Consider the following 11,922-nt stretch of genomic DNA (forward strand, 5'->3'; position numbering starts at 1 on the left):
CCAAAATATAGGTATAGCGCCGTTTCCTACACAACATGCGAGAACTCCCAATATAACCAATCCAGAACCCTGAAGATATTGCCCATAACGATACATTTATTAGAAAGTCTTTAATAAATATAACAATTTTACTCTTTATCTTCCATTAAACACTATTGCAAATCAAAAATCGTCATTTCCATAAACAAACTCACAAAAAGCCAATAGAAATCAGACTGCTTCAGGGGCGGGCTTTCTCGTCACATCAACACTCACACCCTTCTTCTTCAACGCATCCAACAGCTCACGATGGCCTTTATACGAACCGCCGAGAAGTTCTTCACTGGTCAAATTTACGGGGCTTCGCAAATTCTTATTTTCTTTATTGGACTTAGAGGGAGACACCGGGACGAATTGCTGGAACATAGGCTTTGGGGGCGATCTAGTTGTAGACGGGCCTAGTGATGAGTTGGTCTGATTGCGAGTCTGCGAAGAGGCTTGTCAAACTTGTAGTGGCGTTACCTATGGGTACTTACCAAATGCTTCTTCAATGGGCCGACGTGTGAAGGCCGAGTCATGCCAATTGGTGACTTTTGAGCGCTGCTGAAAGAAGCCTATAAACATGAAAATTAAAACCTAAAAAACAGTGAATAGAGAAACATCTCACCTTTGTAACCTCACGAACAGGGACTGAAGGCGGGGCATTCACCGAACGTTTGACAAATCGCGCATGGGGCGGAGGTGCCAGCTTGAAAAAGGGCTTCACTCTAACAAATTTTTTAGAGACGGGATGGCTTGTAGTCTTGTGCACAGGAGAACATTTAAACTCCGACAAGTTTCTGGCAGCCTTTAAAGGTGGGTTAACTTTGTTTTGAACAGGCGAGGTCCTGCTTTCATCCTTATTCATATTCCCAGTGGTTTGTAGCAGATGCAAATGCTCCATGAAGTTGCGTACGCGTTTCTGCATAGGGGATTGCGTATCTGGGCATGGAGGATCAACATCAACTTGACAACGTTGTAGATTGGTCGTGAGAGGAGTTATGGAAATGTCCGGTTTATTCCGCCCGTTTGTAGGGGAAGCCATCTGGAAGTTATGGGCAGTAGGCTTAGCTTTGGGTAGGTACAGTTTAAGCTGCTCCTTCCCATAGGGAAGAATTTGCTTGATCCCACCGGCGACAGCGGTTGGTGGAGCTTTAGAAATGTTTACCATAGGCCGTTCGTTCGTTATGGGTGAAACCAATGCGAAGTTATTGGATGTGGAAGGAGATTTGGAAGTGTGCCCTTTACGTTCCTCATTCGCAGGCCGAGGACCTGTCAAAAAGCGATTGACACCGGTCTGGCCCTGCATCTCCAAAGAAGCTCCGCGCTTTTCCTTCCTTCCTTCTTCCTTAATCGAAAAGATAGATTTGCGGATTTGGTCATTTAAAATCTTGTGCACATTCGGACCGAACACTTTATTGTGGGGTTTCATATCTTTGATTCGAAAGCCAACATTCTCTCCCTGGTCTGGTCCGCACCTCGATGCCAAATTGATTGCTTGTGTTTGTAAAGCAATGCGGGGTTTCTGAGAATGAACAACAGAAGGTGCTTCTCTGGTAATGGCTAAGCTGCTTGCCAAGCGCTCCTGCAACAACAAATTAGAATACCCACCCTAGTAACCAGTTGATTAACATACGACTGGAGCATGTTCCGTATTGGTCACGACCCCTGGCGTCTTATTAGTCCGCTCTTGGAATAGGTAACGTGTTGTAGAATTTCTGAAAGGAGGGGCGGACTTAAACTCCTCTGCTGACGTCATGCGCTGGTTCGTGAAGGCGGGGCTATTTTAGGGAAACGTTAACGAAAGCAACAGGAAGAAATATGTTTTACCGGCGGCTGGGAAGCTTTAGATGTCGGTAAGACAGGTAACGGGAACGATGTAAGGGCGGAGGCATGAAATCATCAAGGGAGGGATAACAAGCAAGGGAATGGGATCTGAAAAGTGCATTTACACTTGTTGAGCAGGGAGGAAACGTACTTACTCGGAATTCGGGCGGGAGTACGTATGATCTGGAAGAGCTGGAGATCTGTAAATGAAACTAACTGTAAACCAGGAAAGAAATAATATATATTATGCTCAGATTAGTGGTGATGACAGGGACGCTACGCCAATCAAACACCCAAGAGCATTATAAAAGGTAAAGAAAAACTGTATAATAGAGATAACGCATTCATAAAGACGTTAGTTTAATACATGTTGTATGTAATATAACTGAAAAGAACAATAAAGGTAGACTGCAAGTGGATAAATTCGCGCTCAGTTCAGTCTTCTCCTGACGAATCTGATATGAATATGGCTCTCAAAGCATCATCCATGCCGTCCTTAACCCATTTCTGACTGGAATAGTTACCACTGTGTGTTACATTTATGAATCCGTCGGGTTCCTCAGAGACCGTGGACACTACAACGAAACATAAATAAGATTCGTTATTAGACAAAACTAAATCGTACGAAATTTATATATTATGAAATAACTTACTGGCATTTGATGGCATCCTCACTTCCCGAAAAGCGTGTTTCTGAATCGGACTGTTAATGCCATCTGCATCGCTGGCTGCTCCTGCGCTTTTTGACTGTTTTTGAGGGTCGTGTACCACTGAAGCTTCGTACAATTTTCCAACGGTCGGGAATAATTTGCGGTAACTCTTCCGATGTCGCCCCGACGATCTGGAATCGGGAAAAGGTTCAGTTATCACTCTATGGCTCCTGATAGGTTCAACGTACCTCTTAAAGTCGAATACACTTAGTTGCTATTTTCCTTTTTATTCACTTAAAAACTCTTTTGACGCGTTTGTGGGCATTTGATATTTGATTGGCGTATAATGAACATATAATAAAGGAGAAATTGTATTGAATCGATACTTACCCAGACAACGTGGGGCCCAGGTGATTTGAGGCACTACTTTGCACGCCCATGGAGCTGCACTGATTCAATATCGCGGGACTGCTTTCTAAATAAAGAAATCACATTTTAGAATAGTTTGCAGTTGAAAAAACATATCTCTACAAATTCATTCTCCCAGCAAAATTTAACCACCAAAAACAAAAATGCATTAAACTTAGTACATTTAAAAAAAACTTACCAGGAGCCGGCATTTTATTGAATTCCTCCCAGGCGGCATTCTTTTGTTGCTCGTCCAAGTCCTCCTCAGGCCTGTTAGCCAACAATGCTTGATGCTCATGCCACCGGAACACATTCTTGTGCGTCTGAATAATTTTGGCCAAAATACGATCCTCGGGCACATTAGGCACCGGCCTATCTTTATCCATAGTCGGTCTCACTGTATAGAACTCTTGAATAGCGGCCGAACTATAGTGTCTAGTGATTTGGTGCTTATCCACCACTCTGTGGGCTATGGCCAACTTAGTCACCACTCTTTGGTACATTTTCTCCTCCATGGTATCCTAAAAAAACAAACGAATAATAGTACTAGACACCGGAAACACCTACTATGGCAATCAGTCTATAAACAAAGACGGCCTTGTCCTGGCCGAATCTGAAGGCCCTGAACACGCTCTGAGTATCGTAGGATGGGTTCCAGCTCACATTCATTATGATCACTCGATTGGCGGCTGTCAAATTCAGGCCTAACCCACCCACTTTTTTTGACATTATAAACACCCTACAAGAGGTTTATTTTAGTACGATTATTACGAACAACAATATGTAAACTCGAACTTTATACTCTTGTTCTTCGGGTCGTTAAACTTGCTGCACATATGTGAGCGCAATGTCGGACTTACGGTACCATCCATCCGGTAATAATCGCGCTTATTCTTGTAATTAAGATTTTTCTGAAGAAAATACTCCAGATTGTCCATTTCTGCGTGCGATTGCGAGAAAATCAGCCTAAATAAACCATAAAAATTGTACCAACTAATAATTATACTGAAAACAGTACAACCAACACTTTATCGCCGCAAGCCCTCGACTCTCGTACAATGCCCACAGCCACTTCCAGCTTAGTCCCCATAGATAATTCATTGGTTTTTTTTGAGGAAAGGAGGTCTTTAATTCGCCCAAATCGGGCAAATTGGCTCTCCTCTAATTCGTCCACAAGATGATCGTCTATTACATCCTGCTCTTTCACAGTGGTCTTGGCCCTTGCCTTTTGCTCGGCCGTACATAGCACGTTTGGATGCAGACAAATGTACTAACGTCAAAGAATTGTACTAAATCAAGTACAAGTCACAAAACCTCACCTGCAACATCTGTACATCTGCTAGGAAACTCGAGCGACAAATCTGCCCCTTCTTCGTGTAAACAAGCAAATGCGAATTGGTGGAATCTAAGTAGGTATTATATAATTGCACCTGCAGATCGCTGAGCTTAACAAATACGGCCTGGTCCACCAGTTTCGGCAGGTATCGTTTTAGCTCTGTGTCCTCCACTCTCTGAAATAACACTACTTGTCCCTTGTACTAAAACAACTATACTAAATACAGACTTGTACTGTGCTGATAAGGATCTTATGGAGCACGTGAGTCCGTTTCTTCATGAACATTATATCCTCCGCAGTGGAATCTTCGTATTGACCATTATGAATGGGATTTACAAAATTTGTTTTGTATTCCTTTTCAGTGCCAAGCAAACACGGTTTCACGAAGTTGACCATGTAGTAGTCTGAAAAATTACTAAGTTCTAAGTGAATAATAAAGCACCAAACTACGTACATTCGAGTAGGTTGTTCTGTAAGGGAGTGCCAGTGAGGATGATGCGCCGCTTGGTCTTGATCTTGTTCAAAGCCAGAGTTCTTTGTGATTGTTGGTTGCGTAGTAAGTGCCCCTCATCGCAGATAACTAGATCTGGGCCTGGGAAACATGCAAATTGTACTAACTAAACTGCTTTTATAAAATATCACCTGGATCTATAAGTGCTTTGAGGATATCTTCTTTCCGGAAGTTGCCATTTTTCTCCCACTTCATTAGCTTCTGCTCGTTGACCAATAGCCCAAAACACTCGTATCCCATGACCAACATCCCACCATGATCGCGCCATTTATTCACCGTGTCGAAGCGTAACTGTGCCTGACTAGTCACCCTAAATCAGTACAATTATCACTTGATCTACAATTCTGAAATGGACCAAGATTCTCACTCAATCGAATGAAATTTGACTCCAGGATCTTTGATTTCTTTGTAAGCCAATTTGTACTCGTTTTTCCAATTGGAGACTGTGGATAATGGACATACCACCAACACGTGATTAGTGTTGGTGATGGGATTATTGAATACCGCCTGGATCAATGCTAATGCCTAGAATTGCGTTTTAGTACAATTAAGAAAAATTAAAAATACATAATTACTCAGGTACCTGCAAGGTTTTGCCCAGGCCCATGCAATGGGCCAAAATACCCCCAGAACCACGGTATTTGTCTTCTTTTAACTGTTTCACGCTCTCGTAGCACGAGTCCCACATAAATTGAACCCCCTCTCTTTGGTGCGGCTTTAATTTGCACGTTATTTTCGGATGAACCCTAATTTGAGTGTCTTCGTATACGTCCAAAACTGAAATTGTATGAAAATTTAGCATAATTCAGAGACATCGAAAATAAAAACTACCTTAAATTTAGAACAACTCAAGACTGTCAGAAAAACATTTAAAAATTACAACTTGTTTTACTAACTTTCCAAAAAATTCTACCAAATGTGCTTACTCAACGGATTAATGTCAATGTTATTCCCCTGGGTGAGAAACGACTGCTTAAAACTCTCCTTTGCCTTGTCCCTCTCCTGCAGCCGTCGAATACGCTCCCTCTCCTCGTTATTGGCCCTTTGGGTGGCCTCAGCCAAGTCCTCGTCCTCGACCAGAGCCCGTATGTTTCGTCTTCCTTTGTTCCTTTTACTGGGGAGGTCCTCGTCACTCAGCGTGATCACTGTTTCAGGCAGTAACATTTTTCTTTGCACTGAAATGCTATTGCCAAAAAAAATGTACTATTATTAGTATCACGGAGAGATTTAGAGTACATTTCAAAATCGCTGTCATCCGTCGTGGTGTCGCTCTCTACAAGAAAGGTTTTTATCGGGCGCTGTTTCTTCTTTTTCTTTTTTTTTCGATTCCTATCACTCGCGATCAGATTTATTTCCTTCCTGCAAAATAATCATTGCATTGAAATTTGCACATCTGTGTCAGATGTATTACCGTTTGCGTTCACGTTTCTTAAGAGACTCTGCCTCCGAATCGGAGGAGAAACTGATGCTCGCATTGAGTAAAGGATCTTGTCGCCATGCAGGCCTGCTTTTGCGCACGCCTACAAAATCTTCCTCATCGCTCGAATCAAGCACCACCGTCTTTTCATCACGATACCCACTTTCACTGCTCTCTTCTGTTGTACTAGAAACCTCATCTTCTTCAGATTTCTGTTTCTCATCTTCCTTATCGCTCTCCCCCGACAAACACTCTTCGTCAGAGCTGTTTTTGATGTTGTCCCACAAACTAGCGGGCATATCTCGTTCCTCCTCGGACACCAAAATAGGCGTGCTTTCTCGATCGTCAATCAGTGAATTTAATTCCGAGCAGGAACTGCTTGTTAAGGAAACTGTGCGCTTCCTATTGCTATGACGTCTACTAGACTTATGTCCTTTATTTATATGAATGATATTTTCCAAATTGCATAATCTCTTGACAACCGAGCTCTCCCTTCTTTCTTTATACTCGTTCCAATCCAACACACAATTATCGAGACGTTCCACATTCACAAAAAGGTCGCGATCTATGCCAAACTTCTTTCTCAATTCGCGCGTGAGCGCCTTTTGTCTCCCTCGACTTTGACAGCTCCAGAATTTCCCTTCTGACAAATCAGAGCAACTGCTGCTGCTTGACAAAACTTCATCCTCCGCCATTAAAGCCTGAAAGGCTTCCCAGGCCTCTTTGTCATGGATTTTGTCACCACCTCTTTTGTCCATGTGCTGCGATCCCTCGATGACAGTTTCCTCTCTGAGTATATCCATAAGACATGATTCAGTATCTGAGCCTATATGGATTTCAATTAACATTTAGTTTTAAAACTTCTTTAAAGTGGAGACCTGCAGGAAATGAAGGCCACATGCAATTTAGTTTTACACTCCTACCTTTTTCCTTATTGACGGCCTCTTCAAATTCTTCAATAAGCCCCAAAAGGGTCTTTTTGTTAGGATTGGGACGTGCTGCGTCAGGGCTAATTTTCGACGTGTCAAGACTGTTATTAGACTTATGAGCCTCCAGATGTTTGGTTAATAGCTCAAGAAGCTCATCCCGGTCGTCATCAGTCAATTCAAATTTAACAGGCGAGGCTATAAAAATTATACCAACCAAATTTATTTTATTTATGATACTAAGGGAATCGCTCAATTTATTAACAAGTTGAGTTGATTTGATGGAACGGCTTTTACCACAGAGCGTGAGACAGTACGAGGCATTACAACAATTAATAAAACTTTGCGATGAAAATTATAATTATTATGTGAAAGCCCCTATCTCACGTACATAAACGCAATATTTATGAAACTCACCCAAGCCTTCATCACAGAAATTTTCATTGCAGGTGATGGATTGCTGATTGAGGCTGGCACTCAACTCACCCCAGTAATTAACCCCAACACTTTCAATATTATCAGCACTCCTTAGTTTTTTAATCGGGACACATGCAAGTTCCACTGAGACTATTTGGGCATCACTACTGTTGTCACTGCTCATTCTCAGTTCACCTAGTTTAACCACATGTTGATGCTCATCTAAAAGCTGCACCAAACCGTCGCGGCCCTCGCTATCTAATAACAAACTTTCACTGTACGGCCGTGACTTCTTTGCTCTGCAAAAACATTAGTAATAGAAAAAGCTTAATAGCTACAGCAAAAACAAGAGCCAACCTTGAAGCAATTTTTGGAGAGTCCAGACTGCTTTCGCTGCTGCTGCGCAGTCTTTTGGGACCTCCTTTTATATCTTCTTCAGATTTGAAACTGAGTTCGGCATGGGTCAAACGAGAGGCCTCGATATCAGAGTTCAAGTCGAAAGAGGAAGATACTGGGTTTTGATTGTTTGGCAATGGGAACAACTTTGCCCCTTTATGAGGGCCACTTACCTGTTGGGGCATGGTTAGAGGAGATTTTACATATTAATAGTAGGGATATGTTGAATATCATGTCGATAATAACGTGAAAAATACTAAATTAAAAAATTTACAAAAAATGGCTGTTGTCTAAAGTTTGAATGTGCTAGCTAATGCCTCCTTGTGATGGGAGTGGCGAGGTTTATATTTGATATCCTCAGTTCATATTTTAATGCATTCAACTTGAACAAAACAAATTGGTGATAGTTGTAAATTTGAAATTGTCGCTCAGCTATTAGTTGCGCGGACACGAGACGAATCATTATTTTCATTTAAGAGACATCACTTAGAGAAATATTTTTCAATTAAGAACTTACCTCACTCTCCATCTCTTTTTCTTCCAGAATCTTCTCACCACTGGCTTTTAATAACATCAAATCGGTTGCCTGAGTAGCCTCCAAACCAACCTTGTCCTCACTATTAACCCCCTTCTCAGAAACCTCTCCATTATGGGAACTTATGCTTTGTTGAGTATCATCTATACACTTCCTCTTAGGAGGTCTTGTTTCTCTTGTTTCAACTTCATTATCTGAGCTGCTGCTGTCAATCTGTGCCTGCTCCTGGCGCTTCTGAAAATACCTCTTAATGACTGTGAAAAGAGAATTTCGCAGTTCCTTGTTGAGTTTCTTATCAAGCTGCATAGTTTCACTATCTATATGATGAGAGACTGGGATTATTTTGTGGAAGAAATTTGAACAATTGGAGCTTACCCTCAGTGGAGCTGGACAACTGGGAAACATTTTCTGTAAGGAATTTTCTAACTTACTAATTGATTAAATATTAAAAGTGTTAGATACCTGAGCAGGCTGTAATAGGCAGCTCCAAGTTGTTATTGGCTACTAATGGGGAGGTTGTACTAGGTTGTTCTAAATCCTCATTGATCTCTAATAATTTAAATTTCAGTTTTGGTGCCAATCCAAGGTCTAATAAGAACGCCCGTTTTTGATCTAACAAACCTTTTGAGAATTGTCTTAAGGAAAACAAAAAATGTTTGCTTTGTCAAAACTTACTCTCCTCTTCTAGCTCATCATAACTTAATCCTTCTGATTGATTGAGACTAAACACTTGACTGCTATTTAAATGTTCCTCAGGAGGGCTTCCTAAATCAGTTGCATCGGAATCTAAAACAGCTATATAAGTGATTGTTCTTTGATATCATTTTGCTAACTCTTAACCTCCATTTTGTGGCACATTTATTACTTTCTCTGCAGCAAACATGCTTGGGAATTCCTGGTCACTATTTTTTATTTCATATATCACAGTCTCTTGACTCAAAGTTGATAAGTTTTTTGAGTTGTTTGGCTCATCTTTTTGTAGCTTATTGGTGGTTGTATGATTATGGACCAGCCATGAAACAATCTCTAAATCAGAGTCGTTGCCTTGTTTGCCTGGTTCTGCTTCCTTTTCTGGTAAATTGTTAATTCCACTTATATTCAGTTCATTGAGGTTTGGTGGAGTGTTAGCCACAGTTGCTTGGTCAAATAAATTTTGGGAATTGTTGAGCTTCTCAAAATTAACATCAGACTTTACTAACACTCCATTTTCCAATTTTTTCCCAGGCTCTCTGTTCAATGTGATTAGCATCAGAAGTTCCAGAGTATCACGATACTCTATCTCCGGCGCGACTCCCCTTATGTACTTCTCCAACTCTCTTGCATATTGAGCTGCATTTTGAGTGACCATAAGCAAAGCTTCGGCAAGCTTCTGGCAGCAACATTTCAGGTAGTCCCCGGACTTCTCCAAGTCCAAAATGCTTTTGTCGCTCAACTGCTTGGCCCTGATGAACATATACCTCACATCTTCATGTAGGTGTTTGATTTGAGCTACAAACTCCGGATTATCCATCTGAAAATAGGTGGCTCTCGGTCTAGTCTTTAAGAGGGGAGAAATCAAATCGACGGTTGAACCTCTACATATTTGGGTTTATTTTAAGGCAGGTTTCAAGCTAAAACGTTAAGCTATATGTAAACATTGAAAGACAAGGCACAAAAAACACCAAGGTAAACATAAAAGGGGGAAAGGCGCCATTTTGTTTTCTGACATAGCTGAGAAACGTCAAAGATATCTGAAATGCTTCACGCAGATATAACGTTTGATAAAAGGGCCCAACGATATTTCATAATTTGAATTACTTTGACAATTACGACAAAAAAATTTCTTGGCTTTTGGGTATTTATGAATTTTTTTTATTACTGTAGTTACTACTTCCACATAAAAATTGCATAAAATTGTGTGGATTCAGAGAACTAAAACAAAATGGGGCAACCCATAACATAAAGAGTCTAGATACCGTCCACATATTTTATGTAGTTAAATTTGAAAGTAATTTCTATAGATAAAGCAGGACGACAGACTTTTAATTACGAATAGCTTCATCGGCGTAATACTGCACGAGACTGATTAAATTTCTACAAAACTTATAGAACTTGTCCCTCAGCAGCCATTTAGAATCTTGTTTTTACCGGTTTTTTTGAGAAGCGTCAATGTCATTTTCAAATTCGAAATGTTGTGTTGTGGTTAGATTAGGTTAGGAACTAATTACTACAAATTTTAACTTTTATTCAAAGGTTTTACAGATTTATATAAGGGGAAGACGCATTTATTATTTCCAGGTGCCCGTTTCGAGCTTCAGAGTGCATTTTAAGGTATAACAAAAATAAGTTTCAAATTAGGAAACGCGTGAAAAATGCCGGGAAAAACGTCAGACTTTGGCGTCCCTTTAGAAGCTCCAAAGCAATTTAAACTTCTCTTACAATTTTAAGCTAGTATGAGATACTAAGAGGGCATAATCATTAGATTGATTTGGTGCTAATTAATATATTTTTTCATTCATAAGCCTCATGTATATATCATACATAATTTAATTCAGATCAATTATGTTCAAAATATAATCAGAAATGTGCAGAAAGCTTAACTAATGGGTCTAGATTTGTTATTTGGGCCTGCAGAAGCTGCAAGGCTAAAGACTTCACTAGGGCCCAATCGCTAATTGACTTTTATTTGCATGTAGCTGATTTCTTAACCAAACATGAAGGAGAAGAACAAAGAACCCATGAAAAGGAACAGGAAAGAAACTATGATTATGGTACTTGACAACAAACGGTATATGAAAGGCTCAAAATACATGTACCGAACTCTAAAGCACTTTCAAAACACGACAGCACTACTAGTGCCCAAATTACCTTTTTCAAGACTGGTGCGCGAAATTGCACAGCAATACCATAGAGATTTAAGAATGACTGCCGCCTCTTTGGAGGTTAGTATAGGTTAATTCAATTAAGTAAGTGTCGAAGGAGGTATTTTTTTAGTGCCTGCAAGAGGCAGCTGAACACTACGTAGTGGACTTGCTTTCTGATGCGCAGCGCTGCGCTCACCATGCAAAACGGCAAACAGTGAGACCAGTAGATGTCCAATTGGTGCTAGAACTGAGGAACCCTAATGATCCAGGCAAATGACTAATTTTTATTAAATTGTTATGGTTTTTATGAGATTAAGGACCATCAATTAGATGATAATTTCCATGGAAACCATCAAAGTAACTAATATATTTTATTAGCCTCAAAATTTCCATGGATATTATCCTTTTGGCAAAGTTGCTGGGTCTACGATCTAGCTGTAACACAAAAAACTTCCATATTATTTGTTTTGTATAATGTTTTCTGTAAGATAGTTCATTTTTTGTCATAAAATGTTAAATTTTAAGTACTATAGTTAGATTTGTACCTTTACATTGTAAATAATTTTAAGTTTGACTTATCTTGAATAAAGTGTTACCAGACGTGACCACAAAAGGGTTTTTACCAATATTTTCAATCA

General features: G+C 40.2%; 2 protein-coding genes across 6 annotated transcripts; one reads left to right on the top strand and one right to left on the bottom strand.

Annotated features, from left to right (window-relative positions):
* LOC136411307 (transcriptional regulator ATRX homolog) lies at positions 1 to 10,030 on the bottom strand. 5 transcript variants are annotated; one of them, XM_066393819.1, is made up of 27 exons: positions 9,282 to 10,030; positions 9,117 to 9,227; positions 8,904 to 9,062; positions 8,817 to 8,849; positions 8,424 to 8,758; positions 7,868 to 8,079; positions 7,511 to 7,809; positions 7,091 to 7,291; positions 6,162 to 6,993; positions 5,987 to 6,109; positions 5,677 to 5,933; positions 5,334 to 5,527; positions 5,118 to 5,275; positions 4,882 to 5,060; positions 4,694 to 4,831; positions 4,468 to 4,643; positions 4,223 to 4,414; positions 3,929 to 4,173; positions 3,699 to 3,869; positions 3,471 to 3,642; positions 3,103 to 3,424; positions 2,886 to 2,970; positions 2,001 to 2,045; positions 1,655 to 1,799; positions 647 to 1,603; positions 516 to 593; positions 1 to 465 (listed from the first exon to the last, which is right to left on the bottom strand). In XM_066393819.1, exons 1-27 carry the CDS (start codon positions 9,949 to 9,951, stop codon positions 211 to 213), a joined length of 6,744 nt encoding a protein of 2,247 aa, XP_066249916.1. In that variant the 5' UTR covers positions 9,952 to 10,030; the 3' UTR covers positions 1 to 210. The 5 variants fall into 5 exon arrangements, 4 of the variants coding, with proteins under 4 accessions (XP_066249916.1, XP_066249917.1, XP_066249915.1 ...); XM_066393820.1 differs by having other exon boundaries at positions 1,655 to 1,736; positions 8,424 to 8,773; XM_066393818.1 differs by having other exon boundaries at positions 8,424 to 8,773.
* A 1,104-nt stretch (positions 10,031 to 11,134) lies between these two features.
* On the top strand, positions 11,135 to 11,561 carry LOC136411673 (histone H3.3C-like). The gene is made up of 2 exons (XM_066394326.1): positions 11,135 to 11,362; positions 11,415 to 11,561. Exons 1-2 carry the CDS (start codon positions 11,135 to 11,137, stop codon positions 11,559 to 11,561), a joined length of 375 nt encoding a protein of 124 aa, XP_066250423.1.
* The last annotated feature ends 361 nt before the right edge of the window (positions 11,562 to 11,922 follow it).

The sequence above is a fragment of the Euwallacea similis genome, chromosome 10, assembly GCF_039881205.1.
Source record: "Euwallacea similis isolate ESF13 chromosome 10, ESF131.1, whole genome shotgun sequence".
In the NCBI taxonomy this organism is placed as follows: domain Eukaryota; kingdom Metazoa; phylum Arthropoda; class Insecta; order Coleoptera; family Curculionidae; genus Euwallacea; species Euwallacea similis.

Bases quoted from the DNA above. Each gene is read 5' to 3' on its own strand.
- LOC136411673 (XM_066394326.1), top strand. From the start codon at position 11,135: ATGAAGGAGAAGAACAAAGAACCCATGAAAAGGAACAGGAAAGAAACT. The intron at 11,363-11,414 runs GTTAGTATAGGT...GTATTTTTTTAG, and splicing joins TGACTGCCGCCTCTTTGGAG to TGCCTGCAAGAGGCAGCTGA.
- LOC136411307 (XM_066393818.1), bottom strand. From the start codon at position 9,951: ATGGATAATCCGGAGTTTGTAGCTCAAATCAAACACCTACATGAAGAT. The intron at 5,061-5,117 runs GTGAGAATCTTG...GTACTGATTTAG, and splicing joins GTCAAATTTCATTCGATTGA to GGTGACTAGTCAGGCACAGT. The intron at 594-646 runs GTGAGATGTTTC...TCATGTTTATAG, and splicing joins CTGTTCGTGAGGTTACAAAG to GCTTCTTTCAGCAGCGCTCA.